At 33.7% G+C, this 21834-nt stretch overlaps 1 protein-coding gene across 1 annotated transcript in view; it reads left to right on the top strand.

The window, feature by feature from the left end:
* The window catches only part of LOC113497146 (potassium voltage-gated channel protein Shaw-like), a 201049-nt gene extending 181632 nt beyond the window's left edge, over positions 1-19417 (top strand). The window contains exons 8-10 of the mRNA XM_026876543.1: positions 17162-17312; positions 17617-17724; positions 17982-19417. Of these exons, the coding sequence (XP_026732344.1) occupies positions 17162-17312; positions 17617-17724; positions 17982-18442 (720 nt within the window). The 3' untranslated portion in view covers positions 18443-19417. The remainder of the gene's footprint in view (positions 1-17161; positions 17313-17616; positions 17725-17981) is intronic.
* Positions 19418-21834: the final 2417 nt, after the last annotated feature.

The raw sequence follows: 21834 nt of genomic DNA, 5'->3' as shown, positions 1-21834 counted from the left end.
ATGGACAAAACACCTAAACTCAGGACAAGCATTTGTGGATTAAACGCTTGTCCTACGCGGGGACCTAACTAGCTACATGTCGAGGACATTGGCATAGTGATCTCAACCATTTAGCTATCCGTTCAGACAAATCTGTACTGCATCGTGTAAGCACTTTGACTAAAACTGAAATATTACCATAACCCAAACCCTCGTACGCTCCTAAGTGGAAAACAAGATAACGACTGAATGCCGGTACTTCATTACATTACTCGCTCGCTTGACGTACTGCGGCCTTTCACTTGAATATAACCCGCATTATAATGCAAATATGACGTTAGGCTCTTCGTCTTGCAGCCACTCCCGTACGATGTTACATCATTTTGTGGATAAATTCGAAATGAAGCTTAATTCGAATGGCATAGGGTTGCATTTTAGGTGACGAGTACGAATTTTCAGATTTCATTCAAAGCTAATTCAGTTTAAATAAGCAAGAAAATTCTATTTAACAGTAACACAAGTATTGTAGTCATTAGCGTGTAAACAATTTATTTTGGTATTGCCTCTACAAATTGCAGGATACACAATTTGATTCTTAGTTAAGTTTTTTGGTTGTCAGAAAAATATGGCCAAGACTAATTATTATAGAATATGTAGGTAACTAGCTGATTTCATATCTTTTCATCAGCGGAATGAAAAAAAAATTCTTCTTTTATAGCGTAAAGAACTACATATGTGGCATGGTACAGGGTACCTAAAGATATCATGGTACAGGGTCGCTAATGTGTGATATGTTTTACGACTCACTTACATGTTATGGTGTGGTTAAAGCGAATGAACTTTACTCACAAATAAAACAATGCGAACACAGTCCTTGTTAGTCTTTTGTTTTGTATACTAAATGATGTTGAGAGACTAAATATTTGCGGGAAACCTTTGTAAACTCATTAGTTGAAGTAACTTATTATAAGATTACATATATACATGCCTTTTAGGTTGCCTTTTCAAGAGATTTATTTAGAGAAATGCTAGCAGGACCTCTTTAAACAGAGTCTAGGTTTTTGTAACGGGTTCCCTCAAGAGACGAAAATTATGTATGATCTAAAAAGGTCTGTTTCATGTCTGAACGTCATTTGTATACCTAGTTACGAGAATTTTCAGGTGTTTTTTCAGCTTTCGACTTATCAACATTGCCTTTGTTTCTTTTTGTCGCTCCTTGTAAAACACTGGTAGGTACTTTAGCTGAAACCGGTTAAACATACAATTTTATGAAAATTAACCAAATTTATTATTCTAAAATTGCACTACTAAAACAAACAAAGCGTTGGCAACCCCAGATGGTTCACAAATTACGTCACAGTTAGAGAAGCGCAAGACCGGCACGGACACGGCAGATGCATCTAAATTATCTCGTAATGCCTCCCTCAAGGGCTTATACTGACGAGATTAGTGAAATTACACGCCCATTTGAACATAAGCAACTGTTAACGATGGGAGCTCAGGGTCTTTGGTATAATCTGATCAGGTAGATTTATTTGAGAAGACATTTTTAATTCATTACAATAATAATAGTTTGAGAGGTCAATAGTTTAGTCGTTTCGCTTGAATTGGTCAAACGAAATAAGGTCATCATCGAGAGGGGGTAGACAATCTTTTTTAAGACAAACTAAAATTTCTTGGATTGCTAACTAGCTGTTTGCTTTTAACATGATTAAATATTTGGTACTACATAATAATATGTAATTATCAGCTACTAAGTAGAATTTTTCTTTTGGGATCGGGTTGGCAAAAAGTTTCAAAGACAAGACAGAGATGACACGATGCTACATGTAACGTCCTCTCTCTTCCACAATAACAGCATTTACTTTAAGATCACACCGTACAGGTACAGGTAACATTCGTCGACATAATCCAGCCAGGTATTACCGCGTGAAATGGGTGCATGTTCGTCAAAGTCGGGGCTGGCCTCGTGTGCCGTGCGGTTACCCGTCCGAGTTACTGATGAGCGCATTCATTCAGAGGTGGGAGGATTATACACCTCTTTGTACCTTTTTATTAGTATATCATGTGGTTTGTAGAAAAAAGATCGGGTATAGAGATTACGAAAGTTGAGTAGGTTCGATCTAACCGGGGTAAACAGCTACTTGTGGTGGGTTCCTTTTTGAGCATGTAGGCTTCAAGTCGGCCCATTAAGCGGGGTAAACGGTTAATTTCCTATTATTTAAATACCTAAAATACTTGCCTGAGATATTGCTTGGAATATACCTCTTTCCATATAGGGAACATTTTGAGCCTGCGCTCTAATCAGTAATGGGAAAGTATAATATTTTTTTTTTTTCTGTAAAATTGGAAATCATTTTAACATTGATGTTTGCGAAAGTACATAGAAATCCATACATAGGAAGCACATAGATACCACGACAAACAAAATATTTTATTCGGTTTCTATAAAACTATCAATTTTGCTAATTGCCTAATGTTTACCGAATCCTACAAATTTACCTCTATTGTTGTTCACTTTGTTTTTGCCGTATACCTTCCAAAAGAGCGTTTTCCTTTACCAAAATAGAAAAATAATAGAGAATACTCAATTACTTATAAATATTCCATTATTACCCCTCTTAGTAACAGCTTTACTTATTGGAATAGTCTTAATATCTATTATATTATGTGGGATTTATACGAAGCTCCATTGACCGAATAAGTGGGGAACTAATGTGAAATCCGATAATCATGCTTATCCGACCGAGAAATAGGAATAGGAAAGAGATTTATTCGGCACTTCATATAGGTAAATAGGCAATTGTTACGTCTAATGTAGGTGATTAATTAAGCTATTGGAATGGTCGTACAGCGCCATCTTGTTTTCGTTTTATGAAACTAACAAGTTAATTATAACAAATCACCAACTTCTGCTTCCCTCTCGTGTTTATAGAAAGCGAACTAAGCATTCGATTTAGTGGTTTCTTAGGTGTACGCGAATTACGGATTTTATCGCGATTTAATTTTAGATTTTAGTTCCCGATGTTTCGACACCTTTGTAGGTATCATGGTCACGGGCAGACCCATGCCCATCTAAAATTAAACCGCGATAAAATCCGTAAAAGCAGTTTCATTTGTTTTAGTTTAATATTAGTATTGATAATGGATACGAAAATATAATTTGAATACCTATACTTCTTGATTTCATACAAATCTTGGAGAAACAAGATATTTTTAACCTGTCTTAAAAATGAAATACAAAAAAACCTTATCAATTACAAACGCAATAAGAAGCCATAAAAATCTTCGTTTCGAATTCAAAGAAAGGAAAAAGGAAATATTTTTTTCCTTCTGACGTATTTCGTACATTTGGAAGCAATTCACGCGAGGCATTTGCTTGTAAATTCAATATGTAGTACATTGTAGGTGATATTGTTCTCACAAATCACTGTAAGGGCAGGTGAATTTAATCAAAAGCGGCACAGATTGCCTGCCACAGTCTAATTTACGATCTCTTAATAGACTCGCGTACATACGGTACCTCTGTACTATTTCACTACTCTGTGGTTCTTGAGGCGAGTTGCAAGCGAGTTTCAGTTCGAAGTTGGTTTTTTAGGGCCAAAACTGCCAAGTATGACTCAAATAGTTTTATATAAAATTTGAATGTCAAAAATTGTTCGTGGGTAGTTTTGGAGTTTATGTTTTTGTGACCGTTTTTTCGTTTAGCCTGTAAATAGTTGTAAAGGAATTGCTGCCTTGGTTTTAATATTTCCATTACTCAATAAAGTGAGTCCAAATGATGACACTGTGTTGATGAACATAGGGCTTCTCTTTTTTACATATAGAGCACTCATATTTAAAAAAAAGTTTTGATCATAGCAAATTTAACACAAGTAAAAGTAGGACGAAAACCAAAACACACCGTGGACAGATGTCGTCGGATTACGCTCCTCAGCTCTACACCACACAAAAACAAAGGACTCAAAAACAATACTTAAAATCCCAGCAACAAACTATTTACTCATCATTATAGTTACTTTCACAGGAACTATAATGACGTCACCGCGTCAGCTTATAACTAAGGAATCTGCTTAGGTCCAGATCTAGGCGAGCGATCTCGATAGATACGTAAATAAGTCGTTATCAAAATGAATATTTTCGTTCGTGATTCGTGATCATAGTAAGGGTGTATATCCAGTGATTACTGATCGGGAGCTGCGGAGCGTTATGCTCATCGACTGGCTGTTCCTTTATACACGGTCTTTGTTCGATTGATTGAGTACGGAACCATCGGTTCGAGGCAAGTTTCATCTTGTTACTAAATGTATGGAATGTAGCCATGGTAATTGGAGGTTCGGTTTTAGGTATAAATTTTACCTCACTTGGTGTTTTGTTGTGTAGTATTTTGAAAAATAAACATTTTTAACTTGCTAGAAAAGGAGGAGGTTTTACTTGGTCTCTATTTCAGAAATTCGGAATGGAAGAATCGATTTTCTTGATTATTTTTTTATGTAAAGTGAAATAGCTCCATTTGGTTTCATAAAATCATCAAGTTGGCTCATTAGTTTTCATCATAAGTCGGTTGTAAGGATTTATTCTTAAAAAAATATTATTTATTTAAAAAAAAACAATCTCTTTCTAGTATGCCTCCACGGCAGAATTACTCAATTTGCTCAATAAACTTTCTAATCTGGCTAGTTCAGACTACAATAGTATGCTGGACTGGATAGCTTCAAATTCCAGATATCATAGTTCACTTTCGCAGTGACCAGTAGACTACGTCAAAATCAGAAACGAAACACAGCTAAGTGACGTTAGGAAATGTTTTTGTCTCTACATTCTACATACAAAGACAACAAGGCACATGAGAATTTTTTGCTCTGCGTCGTTCGTAAAACAGTTGTAATGTCTTTTATTTTGTAAGGTAAATTCATCAATTTTATTTCGATAAATTTAGATTAGAAAATTATTTTTGCTAGAAGTAAAAGTTTAATATTTTTAGCCCTTGAATTTCTTTCTAAACATAAAAAACTGGCTTTATTTTTCGCTTCTTTTTAAGAAAACAGAAATAATTTTAGACATGCCGCTTAACTTTTTTTAAATAAGATTTGCACATTAAATGCGGCCCGGAAGTTAATATAAATGACTCTCTCGTTATTTAAATTAGGTCGCTTACGATTTAACCCACTTGCGGCGAACTTCGGTCTTTACGGCCAATTTTTTTTCTTAAATAATTTCATGGTAAAAATATTTTCAAAAATAGAGAAATAAAATACGGCATAGTATAATTTTGAAAAAAGGTTTTGTTAATTAAGTGTGAAGGAATATATCCCACAAGTTCGGATATAAATAATGTTTGTTGTGTGAGAGAAAAGCAAAGCTTTAGCTTGAAGCTGGAGTCTTAATACGGTTTTAATTAAATCTAACCGTAATATTATGACAAAGGCAAAGCCAATATTCTGGAATATAATGTTAGTTTTGCTATCTTATAATGAAATATATTTTATTTTGCTTCTACATTGAAGCTCTTATTCTCATTAGACGTTATTGAATCTAATTAATGTAATTATTGCTAGGTCGCCGATTAGCTCACTTAGATGTCGGATATGGCTGCAAAAACCAAAATCCCATCCTATATAAAGTTGAATGAAGGACCACCATAAGTGGTAGGTGTGAGCTACCTCCATACCAAATCTCGACGAAATCGGTCCAGCCCTTTTGACAAAAAGAGATAAAAACATACACAAACACATTCACATACTTTATGTGATGACTCCGTATCATTGTAAGTAAAACTGTTTTATCGTCTTCTTTTCAAGTTTTTGTATGTATTTACAATGATAACTAATAAAAAGCAATTTTTATTCGGGATCTATTGGACCGGCAACATTTTTTTGTGACTAAAAAGAGGTTGGCTTTTGTAGGGTTGAATATAACACCGATGTCATTTGCAGACGCAAACTCAAAGTTAAGGCGGTCTCTTAATCATAACAGGGTGCAAGAGTAATGTGTATGGTAATTTTAATGTATGGTAATCTTTTAGTAAAATATAAGAAGATGTACTTTGACTTGTGTTTGGGAAGACGTTTTTTTTTTCGTGATGCGGTTATGGCTTAATATGGAAAACAGGCTGCCTTCCATTGCTTCTTGAAGTAATAAGAGAATGAAAGTTTAGTGATAGGCCACCAAGGCATATGCATATTTTTTGTGAAATGACTTATAGACAGTACGGCATTAAATTAGTCATACGTTGCGTGAGTTATCAGAACATCCGATGCCAGGATGAGCCATAGAAAATAGATAATATTTAATTAAACACTTGATCATGGGTACCTACCGTTTTTTTAATAATTTTTAAGACCTGGCTTTCCACTAGTTGTAATCACGGCATAAAGTTTTGGGATACCGAATATTTTTTTTTATCAAAAATAATTATAACATGAAATTTTAGCCAGAAAAACAGCAGTTTTCAAACACCATTCAATAACATTTCTCTCTAAATTATTCTTGGGTATTTCTAACCAAATATCCCACTACCGCTTCACATGCAAACTATCAACACCCTATACCCTGTATTACGAATATCTACAGTATCTATAATAACATATAATACGGTACATAACCCAGTCTGTCCGCACGCCGCGTTGGCATCAATTTAATCAATCAGTCGAAGCCTGTTCTCCATTAAACATTTACTGTGTTCGTGGTCTGCGGCCGGCAAGTTGCGACCTCTTTGCGATGAGGACCAGAATTAGATTCTGTTCTTTTGTTTTTGTTGAGATATTACTTATGTTGAGGGCTTTTTGTGACCAATTTAGGCTTTTGTCGTGAGGCTCCTAATGTAGTTGTGGATGAAAAGGTTCTGGAGTAACGTTTTGTTTATTGGTTTAGTCCGGTTATAATGGAGATGTTTATGTTGTTATTTGATACAACTTCTTAGAATTTTATCTCTTATTCATACTCATACACCCTATACTTACTTATACATACACACCTCGCAAATTAAAATAGATAAATGGCATAAATAATACCTAATAAGTAAAAAGACAGCAAAACCTTAAACACCTATTCAAGACGTACGAAATCTGGAAAGGCTGTGGACCCGTCAAATTAAAAGATGAAAAACAACATGTATGCTTTAAATACCTGTTAAGTACCTACATTATAAAGTAAAATAATTTATGAAAAATAAAATCATTTCATCAACCTGCTCATAATGTTCGCAAATCTATAAGCACTCAATAGCTTAGTTTGCTTGTAGACAATACCTCTGCTCCTTTGTGTTCTATGTAAATTGGTTTCGTGAGACTAACCTCAGAAGTGTCGACACACCGCAACTGTGGTCCCAACGCATTAATGTGTAAAGGCCATCTTTAGACCGACTTAACCGATGGCAATTAGCCTCGATTGCCATTGGTTAAGGTTTTGTCTGACTAATGCCAAATAATAATTTTAATCAGTTCAACATTTGGGGTGATTGTATCAAAGGATTATTTTGAAAAATGAAAAATGTGTACAGTCTACTTGTGGCGCGTGCCCGCTTAGACGTCGGTAACAGCTAAAAAAAACTGCCGTTCTTTAGCGAAACTGGATAAACATAGCTAATTCAAGGCTTTATGTACCACCAATTTTTATCGTATTCGGTCTAATCGTTTGAGTGTGAAGAAGTAACAAATATGACACACATATATTTTTGCATCTATAAAATTTCTGTGATAGTGTAATTGTACTATACCTCCTTTTAAATAATGCAAAACAGCACAAGAACTAAAACGTATTTAAATAGTTTTACTGGAAAAACAAATAGCAGAGCTATCCAAAATTCTCTGCTTTGCTTAAATGGTAAGCAAAATTTCTAAACATCGTAAATACAAAAAATAAAAACAATATCACTGAACCCGTTTTTCTTCTAGAATAAACTTCTGGAGTGGAAATTTTGTATCCCCCGATACTAAAGTACATGATTTCGAATATATACGACTCCTATTACCTTGAGACCTTCAAATAAGTGCTCGATTTATCACGAGCTTCAGACCTTTAGGGCTACATCATTTGTGGGTCTGAACTGTATAGCAATACTAGTTCTGCCTACGGGTTCACCCTAGGGAAATAACATAAAAGAGTTTAATCCCCGACTAGTTAAAAAGGGTTAGAAACTAGATTAAAATGTCAATTGGTTTTAATGTTTTCGGAAATGTTTGTTTTTCGAGACAACATGTGCAAAATAGTAACACAAGATGTAGTCAATTCGAGAATATATTTTTTCAATAGCTACCAAAAAATAATTGTAATAGTTTCCTCAAAACGACAAATTAAATTTAGTGATGACTTTTTGTGAAAAAATATATTTTATTCTTACCTCTATTGATGACGAAAGATAAATCCAGACTTATTTACTCAGTTACATCACAGTTTGCGACTATGAATCGTGAATAGGGTTTTTTTTACCTGCTGAGAGGCTGAGCCTGGCAGGTTAGTAGAAAATATGATGTTTCTGATCCTTGAAATCTGCGTTTGAAATCATAAATCTCCAGTATCTATTTTTAACAATGCAAAACTATGAGTTCCCGTGTTTTTTAACGGTCCTTAGAACACATATCTTGGTTAGCATCTGAACGTGGAAATATATTAGAACAGGTATAAAAAAGCTTTCTTCTACGACTATTTGTCTGTTTAATGTTTAAAATTCATAATTTAGGTCAACACAAAGAACTCCTTGGTTTTGTAGCCACAGCAAGTAAGTGATGAAGGCGTAGAGTTTCCGCACTTTGAATTCAAGTATTTAATATTCACGACCAAAGGGAATAGAAAAATGTGCTCTCGCAGTTTTAATATCAAATCGTTTAAAACTTTATTACTATTAAACCTAGAAACGCGGCAGCGTGTCGAGCCAAGTTCAAGCAAGAAATAGCGAACAGAACCGTGCTTGTAATATTAAAAACATTTTGAGGCACTTTTGACCCCATAATAACTCACAAACTATTTCACATTGAAAGAATTTACCGTAATTTAATATATCTCTAGATATTTAAACGTCTAACAGTGTGAAAGTTTATGAGATTTGTAACTACATTTTACAGATCCGGTTACTAGGTCATCAGATCGGCTAAATGCTAGGAAAATTGCTAAGCTGGAAAGTCCTAATCTTCTAGTGGACGCACTAGTCTTGTACTAACAAAACCCTGCATTTTCATGAGGAAGCCTTCATATTTATTTTTTCCTGCAATTTATTTGATACCTATATAAAATGGTAGGCCGGTAGAAGTGTAAGGAAGTACGGTTATTTAAATGAAAAAAAAATATTCAAGTACATTTCTCAATTTTAATTCGATTTCCAAAATTGACTAGACGAAATCTCTCAATTTCATAAGATTTCATTTAAAAACGTCTTATCCGAGATTGTACAAGTCCTTTAATTTAAGGGGAACAAAGTAACCGGCGTGGAAAGAAGTGAATTAGAAACCTAATCCAAGAACACAGTTCTGGAAACTTCGTTAACTTGGTACAGTCCACTTGGTTTAGTTACTTGATAGGAAAATTTCGGAATATCATCAATTTTGGATTTATTTGTTTTGTTGGAATAGGGTCAGTTAAAGAATTTTGATCAGAATTTTAATTATCCTCATTAATATTATAAATGCGAAAGTAACTCTGTCTGTCTGTTACGCTTTCACGTCTAAACCACTGAACTGATTTCAATGAAGTTTGGTACAGAGATAGAGTTGACCTTGAAAAAGAACATAGGATGGTTTTTATCCCGGGCTTTTGAAGTGTTCCCTTGGAAACGCGATATAACCGATCTCGACGCAGGCGAAGCCGCGGGCGAAAAGCTAGTAGTAGATAAAAACATTTTTTTCCTGACCTACGGTGAAGAAAAAACCGTTTCCTAACTTAAAATAATGTTTTTTAAATATTTCAACTGTAGATTTTATCGATTATTGATTATCGATATATTGAATTTGACCATCTAACTAACTTTGTTTTTTTTTTTATAACGACAACGAACAAAATTCTACGAGATTCTGTATAAAATTGTTTTTTTTGTATGATTAATGATAATTAGTATAGTAATTAGTGAAGGTCCGACACAAATTCTGCAATGTCATCATTGTTTGTAAATCCCGACTACTAAACTAATTAAGCTCAATTTAGCTTATATTTAATATTAACTATTATTAATTAGCCCCTGTGTATTATATTATATCCATTAAAACAGTTCCTATAGAGAAACCTATGAATAAGACGAATAAGTCAAAGTCAAATCACTTTTAAAAAATCAGTAATTGTTCAAAATTGAACGTTATTGCGATATATTTAAAGAACTCTTTTTGTTTTCAATTACAATGATTTTTTGGTTTTAAACATTTAATTAAAAGTAACACTCATTTACACTAATGGTATCAACAACAGTCCTTACTCTATATTAATACTCTATATTTTATCCCAATACAGTAACTTAATTCTGTTAAGAAAAATCCGAACATTCAAAAAATGCGGAACAAAACACAATCTGTTGGAGATTTTGGCTGTAATCCTTGGTTTTCCCGCTGTTCATGTTCTGGCAAATAAGAATTTAAAGAATGTGTTTTACATGTAGATTTTTGGGCTTATATTTTTATAAAACCGTCTCTATCTTTTTTATACTCTGTGTTTCGTAACCACATGAGTCTCTCCTCAATTTTCATCCACGAGCTTTTTAATCATTTTTTGGACCAAAATCCATGTCTAATATTCTTCATAGTGTAATTGGCATAAATATTCTATCCTATTACAATAGACATCACCACATAGTTTTCCCAAACTTCTAACATTACCACCTCGGAGCTCTCGAGATTGTTACTTTCTACCTTCAAAACCTGTACCATGAGAACTTAAAGCAAGACTATCGCTATCAAACAAGCGAGACAATGCTATTCAACGCATAGCGGTGTCCCGCTTTCACAACGATATCAGTCTAAAATTGAGATATCATAGTACAGGTACAAGGTAATACAATGCCAGTTGGAGTACCAACTTGCACGGGACTTGACTGTTACTTGCAAATTACTCCGCGCATGCGTATTACATATAATGGAAACTGTTACTAATGCTCCAAAGAACTAACAACAATACTTCGCGGGTATTATGCTAATGTTGAATATATTTTGGAGAGGAAAGTTCTCGATTCAAGTGAACACTGAACGATATATATATTGTGTGGTTATGTTAGGTGTTTTGATCATATCTGTTAAGTGAACTAATAATTTAAATTGTTTTAATTGGTAATGGTCTATCGGGCGTACTGACATTTCATTTATTTGTCCTCATGAGCCGCGTTTGATGAAGAAATTGTTGGTTGAGATAATTACCAGAGACAGCGTGCTGCTGGGGAGTTTGTGGCGCCGTTTCTTCTCTCACAGCAATAGCACTTAGTAAGCGGTGAAGGGTGGGCGAAACTGGGTGCTGTCCAATGTAATCTGACCTTCAAAAAGTGCTACTTAGGAGCCTAATTTGAATAAATGACTTTTGATTTTGATTTGATTGATTGATTGATTTGATTGATTTCTGAAGCGCATTTGCATGGAAACTTGAGTGTCTGAATGGGACTTGTCTAGTTTTTGTAACCGATAATGCTTATAGATCTGATCCTTAATCGATGAAAGTGTGTATCAGATAATTATTGTAAATGTCATCATTGTTAAGTGGTTTGAACAATGATGACATACCATGGAACTTGACTCCAACAATTTTGATTAACGATCTTAAAGTGGTAACAATAATTAAATTAATGGAGCTCAAAACTGCTCAAGTTACTTGCTTGTTCAAATATTCAACTTGGAAGTGGCAACCCTCGAAATGAGGGTATCATGTGGAGAAAATAAAAAGCTCATAAAAAGTTCTAGAACTTTTGAAGTTCCTCCATTATCACCGCCTTTGTGTATATTGAAATATTTATGGTTTACTTCTGTTCTAGTTTATGATAATAATGTTAGTTTCTTCTCTACTTTAGTTGAGACCTTTGATTGGAGTTGTGATATTTGCGCGCCAATTTTGTGAAACTGTGACACCATTTGCTAAATAGTCCACAGAAAGAAACATAAAGACCTTTAAAGTCCCTACACGTAAATCTTAAGATGCGGTACAGAATAATTGTGTGTATATTTGTACAGATAAAAGGTAACCGATTTATCTAGCAATGCCTACTTTCCTTAAAACTTTCTTTTTTTAGTTGTATTGTTCAGGCCACACGCTTCTGCGCGGCGAACTCCGTTCATTAGTATTAATGTAGTACTTGCTGCTGTTTTAACTAAAATCATATCACACACACATGATTTCTACTGAAAGGTAAAATAATACTGCTGATATACTGCCAAAATCTTAAAACCACCCCAACAGCACTCTACAAGTCAATTCAGAAGCCGAATGGATTTCAAAACGCATGAGTAATTAGTTTCCGAGACTAACTTATCAAAACTGGGGTCTACCATCACCTATTACAGTAAAACTATTGCAGTTGAGTGAGGGAGAAAGCGCACTTTATACCGTAGAGCGACATCTCGTTTTATCGACGGCAACAATGTTACTTTAAGTGACAGTGGTAGGGCTCTGGAACAAGATATTGCAATTTCTGTCCTTAGCCCCTTAGCTAGCGAAAACGGGCGTGAAATCTCCAGCTTCACGCTCAGTGCACACGAGGGGTGAGCAAATTGGCAGATACCACGTCGTAACTAGTGGCTTGATAAAGATAATAAAGTCACTTCATGTATACTTACATTGTTTAAATAGGAATCGTGGAATGATTTAACATTTCATATTTGTAATAACCAATGCCGTTTTTAAATAACCTGTAGAGAGAAATATGAGTTTAGTTTGAAATTAAAAGCATTCTTTAATTTTTAAATAATATTTTTTAAGGTGAGATTTTTCAACATTTAATATATTTATTTTTGTGCTGTATACAAAACATCGAATAATTTTTTTTGAAAATTAAGTTATATAACAGAAATGTGGGAATGTTAAAAAACTCACTTCAGCAGGTATAATATATAATCTAACCTAAAATATAACCTTGCAAATTAAATAAGTTTAAAAGCTGACCAGAAAACACCTCTGCCTACCCCTTTTTAGATGTCGGGACCATGATTACATAACAAAAACGCCCGCTCCTGAAAAATATTTACTTCGCAGCCCCTGTGTAATATTATCAGGTGTTTTATTTTCTCTGCTGTTTTTCAGAAGCTTTTTTGTATAATCAGATTGTCTCGTGTGCCTAAAATTTGAATGTTATTGTTTTGATTAGATTCCGTTGATTAGATTGCCTTTTCAGGACTTTTCGAATGTTGACATCATATTTTGAGTACTGGTTTAAGTGGGTAATTATGGCTTGGTAAACTGGCGCTTGAATCTTTATACCGATATGTATAAAATCTATTCTAGACGAAGTTTTAAATTAAAGTATCGGTTCTAAAATAATTAATATATCATGAGTGCATTCTGAATAATTAAAATATGCTGCGTTTGACTCTAAAATATAGAAAGAATCAGCCTGAAATTGTCCCACGAGTTTTTCAATGTTTTTAAGACAATATCAAATGTTGTTGGATTTCGGAGTTTGTGATTTTAGATTTTATTTAGCTAATCCACTTAACTTAAATTGTTTTTGATTGTTTATAGGAAGATGTTACTAATATTTTTGTTTCCTTTTTAACTGCCTAAAAAACTGTAAGTCATAACGAACAAATTATTTGAGCAGAACTAAAACAAAACCTCCCTTGTTACTTGTTTACTCCTAGTTACGTAATTGTGTTATAAGTGATCAATCATGTCTGCAGTTTCAAACTAATATTACTTTGTTAAGATCAGGAATTTTGATCATTATCCCGTTACGCCCCTAGTGATACAATAACAGATGATTTATCATCGAAACACTTACTTTGACTAACTAAAGCTTAGTTTAATTCTTGTTTTGGTTACGAAAATTTTTGTTTTTAATCTGTCTTTTTCACTGTTCTTTTTGTCAAGATATCTATCAAAATATATTTTTCAATGACAGATAATTATGTTTAGATTGAGATAATAAATGAACGAAGTATATTTAAACATTTTTATGAATAAAAATATTTTAGGATATTTTAACAGTCCGTAGTGTGCAAGCATTGCATAAAAACATTCATTCATCGACCACATCTTCTCCTTTTTAACAATCGTCAAAAAACCGTCAAAACGCTGTCCGCAATATATTCAAATTACCCCACAATCTTGCCACAGCGTAAACATATAAAAAAAAAAAACACCACCAACACACGGTGAAAGAAAACATTAAACAGACACAAACTTAAAATAAATTAAATATTGAATTCCTTCATTAAACTTCATACTATAAATAAAAATGTAATTTTAAAATCGAATCAAATCAAAACCGAGTAAGTTTCATTTAATCTAGAGCTGGGAAAATGTAATATGCATCAGCCTTCAAATGTGAACAAATTACCGATCGGCCTTGCGAGTGAAGCCGAGTGCAGTTACTAGTATAGCTAATACATGAAGACCCATGTTCAAGGATTGCTCTCAATTATAAACTAATCAGAGGGCTACCATCACTTCTGTTTGAAATATCACTGCAGATGTGGGACAGAGATGCCGCTCTACGCCATGTCTTGCTCTGTCACGCTTCAACATTATTACTAGCCTGGTATGTCCTTCTGCTGGGCAAAGGCACTCTTCTTCCACTTGCTTCTGTCATCAGGTCATGCCGCCATCTCCATCTGGGTCTGTCGCGCCGATGTCGGTATTGTGTCAGAGAGCACTCAGTGGCAATTTTTGCCCATTGCTTAGTTGGCATACGACAAACGAATATCGTTGATTCAACTTTTAGGGACTAATTAGATTTTGTATTTTTTACCCAGTCATCATCCCTATTCTATTAAGTAATCTATACCTGGACTAAAAAGGTTTTAATTGATGTAAAAATGCGCGTAATTAAAAACCATGAAGGTAACTGGTATGTGGTGACCACATTCTTTCGCGAATAGTCATGTAGGTTAAAGAGAGTTCGCAAAAAATGTAATCATACAGTAAATAAGAATCTATATGTGTTTATTAATTTTAATAAATACAGTGAAATAATGAAAAAGAAGAAAGAAAAACAAAAGAAAATTGGTTGGAATTTTACATTCCTCTCTTTTATAACTAAAAGCAAGTAACTTTGTATGCGGGCGTGAAAAGCATTGTTTAATAATACTACCCCCCGTACCCACAGCTGAAAATAACTGATGCAAGTTTTAAATACATTTTAGTGTACTGAAAGTTCAGACAAAATAATGTTTGCATAGTTTTACTTCGACTGCTGTCTAGAGATAACAAAAAGCTCTATTGTTTAAATATTATCAAGGATTTTAATAATCACTCTAAGTCTGAAACTGTTCTGTTGCCTGTATAAATATTTGCTGGATTCAAGACCGATTTGAATTAATTTAAATTTGAAACTTGACAATTTCTATTTTAGATGCAACTTGCTTAAAGCTTAAATGGCAGAAAATTTGAATAGATAGCAGATAATTTATATACTTATTTATTCATTTATTATGTCTGGAAATATTTAAAATTTTTACCTATTAATTATTATCTTGTCTACAAAAGTAGAAGCATTACATTTTTATTTTTGTAACTTGAACTTTGATAGTATCATCAGTATTTTATTAATCAACTAAAATTATTTAATTACGAATAGAAATACAGTGAAGGAACTTTAAATTACAGATCTAAAAACTCAAGTTACGCTTTCCAAAATGTTTCCATGAACCGGCAAGAAACTGTAGGTTTCTTTTTCAAACGAAAGTTGATATAGTATTGAGCAATTTCATGGGTACAACCTACGTCAAATGCGTTGCAAGATAGGAATATTGACATTTAAAATTTAAACAATAAGGAGAAAAAATCACCAATCAATGAGTGTGAGTCTTCAAATGCACATTCTTCCGTAGACATTTAAGGTCAAGTTTAAGACGTAACCAAAAGCTTTGTACCTAAAGACCCTTCCTTGGATACCACAATACACTTTCAATTAACATCCTATACTGTTTATTGAGTGTCCATGTCTGCATGTTGACATCAGACATTGATTAGCTGGTTGAGATAATGAGATTGACCATTGCTGCGACACTAAACATGGTTGCGACCAACTGATTGACGATCATGTCAATGTATGTCATCTTATTTAGGGCATGGGCAGTTGACAGGTTGAGCCTTCGTTACATATCACAATTATGTTATTTGGATAAATATCTATTTAAACCGATAATGGAGAACGAAGTTTTAGATTTTTTCGGGTAAAGAGTTGAATGCTCACCAAAAACTGGACTAAGCAGATTCATTGTTATGTTTAGCGTTGACAGAGTTCATACCGGCACTGGTCTTGCAATTCACCTAAATGCTAACTCCAGAAAGCTAGATTTTATCTACTTTAATTTGACGTAAAAGCATCCTGAAATAAGATATTCAGACAATACACTAAACACTATTTTATAATTTTATTAATGTTTTAATGCCAGCACAATTCCACCGCATTCATGAAACTGATTTCAGTCATACTGAGTAAAATGTTCATATACTAATGGGTAGTATTAGTTATAGTATAGGCTATGCTCACTTTTTGTGATAAGTAAAATAGTTTTGACAAAAGACCTCTTTTTATAGTCACGTAGAAAACATTTCCCACCGATAACGGATAATGAGAAATACCTCGCCAATATCGCCTTTGAAATTCTCGTCAAGAACCTAGACTTCAGCCTACTCAAAAGCATCTTAAATATTATCCTTTCATACGACGGTATGATACTAAAATATTAACATTATCCTTTTTGATTGATGAAAGTACTTCATAAGCATTTGCTGACTAAGGATTTTTATAAAAAGAGCTTTCATAATGCTCTACTTAGCTTAGAAGTCAGTGATGTGTGACAGAGATAAATAAAACCTTCGTGACACAATTTCTAGGAAGGATTAGAGTAACGCCATCTATTGGAAAGGTTTAGACACTGTACAACTGAAATAAACGCCATCTGCCGATTGTACCCGAAATGAGTTTTTCAAAAAATAATGGGTTAAAATGGAATAACCGATTAACGGCTTATTTGGCCGTTAATCGGTTTGTTCATTCATTGTTAAATAAATACAAACTTTACTAAATTTATTAAAACGTATTTAACGCCATCTATTGCAGGCTCGGTCGAAACTACCAAAGAAGCGGCGCAGAGTGCTTCCAGTGGAGCAGCCGAGAAGAAAACGCGACGCTACCGCCTCCAATCGGCGAGTGAACGCAGTTAAACATCCCGTGGTACTGAAAGATATGTCGCCAGGCGGAAACAAATTTGGTACGTACTTTCTGTTTTAGTTTATAAAAATAATCATAGATGGCGCTAGAAATAAAATTTTGAAATGGTGTCTACTAGTTCAAGCCTTTATCTTTTATCGATGCTATAGCTTGGCCCGATAGCTATATAATTTAAATCATAAACCGTGACAACGGTTAATTACGTTTAAATTTATGTATTTTACTTTAAATGCAAATTAATTGGGAATAATATACAAAAACATATAATATGAGATTCATATAATATATTGATAACTAAGATGTGAGAGAGTCGTTTACTAATGTCTACATTTGGTAATTTTCAGGAGTAAATGGTATGAACATGATCAGCCTAGCACTTCAGGGTCCAACGACCAATCTCCTACGGCCGCCAACGACTACAACGTTGCCACTGCAAGCAAGAGCACCCATCGGTAAAACACACATTATACTATTTCAACCATAGCAAATGTTAAGGAAATACATACAAAATCAGATAGACTCGTACTCAAACACATCTTCAAGTTAAACATAAAGTTTTTAAGAACCTTTCTATTCAGCATGATACCTTCCTATTTAGATGGTCACAACCAAATAACCTTGAATCTAATAATGCATAAGTCTTCAGATTCATTGATCAGAAGTCCATGTCCAAAATCATTGTAGTAATCACACAATTCTCTCTTTCCAGTCGAGAGTCCAGTTATCAACATGCAGTCTGGAGCAATCTCACTAGCATCTCTGCAACCGCCTCTAATGACTGCCCCGCCCCTGCAACCAAGACCTGCAACCACCGGCTCCTTAGACCTCATGCTGCCGTTACAACCCAAGTTGCTGCCAGGCTACAACCTCCAATCGTCATTCCTATCCAATACCCTCTCTACAGTGAGACCGCCTGACATCGATAAAAAAGACGACATTTATAAACCGAGAGTCGAAGTTATTGTAGAAAAACGAGAATCAGATGACAGTGACGTCATTGACGATTCTAATAAAATAGATCAAGTTAATGGCTACAGCGAATGTAGCAACCATAATATATCTGAAATTGTAGATAATGTGATGAAGGATGAAATTAATTCTAATTTAATAGATACTGATACAGTCAACTCAAATGATAATGATGACAGTCCGAATAACAATTCTTATTAAATGTTGATCGTAAATGTTTCTAGCTGTGAAACCCCGATAGTTAACGATGTCTCCCATTAGATTTATGGATCTGTATTATATGGAACTTCTTCCTTAGATTTTTCTAGTCATTTAAATATTGTCAGATCATAAAGTGTATAGTGTAAGTCACTTGGGATACCCATATTTATTTTACTGTTACGGGGTCGTAAAATGTTGTGAGAATGAAAATAAATTAGACAAATGTGTGGAAACTGTATGCGATACATCCATTGCTGGTCGTGATGATATAAGATGAATAAAAACGAATCTGATTGATGTCAGTCTTAATTTATTTCCACCAACATGACTTTCACCTGTTATGATTTGGAAGATAAAGGGAGTTTCGCTATGAGCGATCGACTAGTCAACTCGACGACCAAAACTAGGCTGTTTGTAGTTTACATGGAACTATGGAAATTTTTGTATATTTTGTAAATGGAAGACACGACAGTGATTAAAATTGTACATAGAATCCAAACTTTCAGCTACCTTCCTTCTTGCTTCCGATTGTTTTATGGGATTTGAATATGCTATTTGTTTTTGATAGTCATTTGATATATGGATTAGGAAATATGTGTCTACAATTTATAAAGTATGTATCACTCACATATTGAAATTAAATTCCGTGCTGAAAAATGATCATGGTATTTAATAAACTTAATTGTATTTGAGGACGTAACTGAAATATGTGAGTGATACATATTTCTTTTATCGATCAACATTAAAATATTGCCAACGTTTTATATGAAAAATACAAAAAATGCCAAACAAAGCCCCTTACAACTCTCATGTGTGCCAAACATTGTAGATATTTAGATGTAACATAGGAGATAATTCAATATGGCTGTTCAAAGTTATACTAAATATGGCTAGGATCGAGAACTAGACTAAACATTGTATATTCCTGGCTGTATTAATAATAAGGACACTTCATTGTGAGCTGAGGATTGCATAAACATTGATATATCTATATCTATGTACGTCGAAAGTTAAGATTACTTTTCAGTATCTAGCTTGAAGCTGACGTTGGCTTATCGACTCCCGTATTATTGATATTCATGAATATTTCTGAGAAAACCATTCCTATTTTTTTCTACCAATATATTGTATAGTATTATAATCGTTGACTTGATATCCTGAAGTCCCTTTAGTTGTTTCTCAGTTCACAACGAAATCGATTTGTATAAATTCCCTTTAACATTGTTAGTATACCAAATATTATCTTAGATCTAGAATATTTTTCTAATGTTATCGTTTTTAATTATTTTATTTTGTACGATCAGTTTTAATTTGGTAGCGTATTCCTAAATTTGTATACAATTTAAAATGACAATGGTAAAAATGAAATTGTGATATTATATAAAATCTTGTCTAAAATTGTAAGAAACTATGACAATTTAGAAGTACTGCTTGCACCTTGCAATTGCTGGGAATTAGCGTTAAACTAGCTTATCTGTCGAACTTTTTGTGAATCTAAACCATAAAGGGAGCCAACAAAAGGCAAATATTAAAATCGGTCCAGCCGTTTAGAAGGAGTCCAGTGACAGACCAACGTATAGTTAGTAGAATTATAAATATAAAGAAGATCAATCAATATCGGTATCTTTACTCTCACCCTCTGTACCCCACCATAATCGCGCGTAAACCGTTTAAAATAGTTATTTGTTGCTATTTTAACATTAAAAAATTTATTGAGGTGATTGGCTTTGCATAAAAAAGGAACTTTAGAGGTTCTCTCATCTCGGCTATTTTATTCTGTTAGTTTTCTGGGCGCCCCCAAACTAAAACTGATCAAAACTATTGTTTAATGTACCTCATATTTTATTGTTTTAATAAAAAACGAAAAACATTGGCGTTGTTTTTTTTTCAATAAAAATTTGGTACGACATTTGGTTATAAATTCTTTACGGTGAAGTTTCCACCTATAAATATAAAAAATAAATAAATTAAACAACTTTTGAGACTGTTAAGTACTATTCTTGACGTCGAAATAGCTTAAGAAACAATATCCTGATAACGAACTGTAATAAAAGTAGTCTATAATCCAAGATGTCAGCTATCTCTGTCATTTTTGTATCTCAAATCAATAATGTAGCAAACAAATTCAAAAAACATAATTTATCAAACATTTTAAACATAAAACACAAATCATTTACCAAACAAGAAGACAAATTACATTACAGTAACGATTGTCGCCATTATATCAGATTACCATGTTAATCACTCAAAGTGCGGAACCCGCATAAACAATTGACGATCGCTCAAAGCGTTCCGTAATTAAATATCTGACCCCACGTTGCAGGCTCTAATCAATGGGGTCCGCTCTCAATATTGGCAGGTGTACAACGGTAGGGCTGTGCTCTGGAATTTAAAATATGTTCTTTTTCTATGTTCGCCTTTTATGAGCGTGTAAAGCACTATTTATAACAACAAGTCCCTATGGATTCGAGGTATATCAATGCTTACGACAAAGAACTATTGAGATAAGCGGTGTTTTTATGTGACTCTTTTATGTATGTTTGTAATTTTTTTATGAAATCTGACAAGCCTGCCATTCATGCAACTCCTGTAAACCATGATGATCAACTAAACATTTAGCACCTAATCTGTCCCAGGGAAAAATAATCAAAAGTAGTAAATAGGAGGAGAAGGAAATATACACGATAAGTACGGTTTACTCAAGCGTATTTATCCAGATTTTTCGACTAGTTTCGGACCCATCAGGAGTCCTTAATTATGAGCAAGTGCGGTGACCGCATATTTATTTAGCCATTTTTAAATTAATTCGATTCAGCGTTGTTAAATAAATAATTTTCTTAAGGCTTTATAATAGTTTGGAAAGATATTTGCAATCATGGATGTATAACCATTTTTTTATAGAGTAAAATATTTAATTCATTTATATGTTCAATCTATAAATTTTTTATTGACATACAAATAGGTACCTACTAGCATATCAATATCTAGAGACATACCGTTCACATTCTAGTAGTAAAATCGAAATGTTGCCAAAAAGTAAGGTACTATACGGTACCAGGTAACCTTCAGTAAACCTGAATATTTAGGCTAGACAAGAAAATTTATACATTCATCACAGTTGCTTAGTACAGTTTTATTTGACAACAATTTTCACAAACCTTATTGATATTACTAATATTAAAATTGAAATTAACGATAAATTCGTTTTTGGATAATTTTGTCGTCATTCACAAATAACTTTTGAGTGAAGGTGGTCTTAAAAATTGGTTTGAGCAATGGATTTTAACTTCTTTAAAATTTAATATCGTTTTCAATGAAAACATAAAATGTGTTGTACATTCGACAACCCTATAAATAAAGCCCACTTCAGTTAGCGGCAGTGTTTTGCCCCA

The sequence above is a fragment of the Trichoplusia ni genome, chromosome 9 (genome assembly GCF_003590095.1).
Source record: "Trichoplusia ni isolate ovarian cell line Hi5 chromosome 9, tn1, whole genome shotgun sequence".
Lineage (NCBI taxonomy): Eukaryota > Metazoa > Arthropoda > Insecta > Lepidoptera > Noctuidae > Trichoplusia > Trichoplusia ni.
Note: the sequence above shows the minus strand (reverse complement) of the source record. Positions and strands in the feature narration are given on the sequence as shown.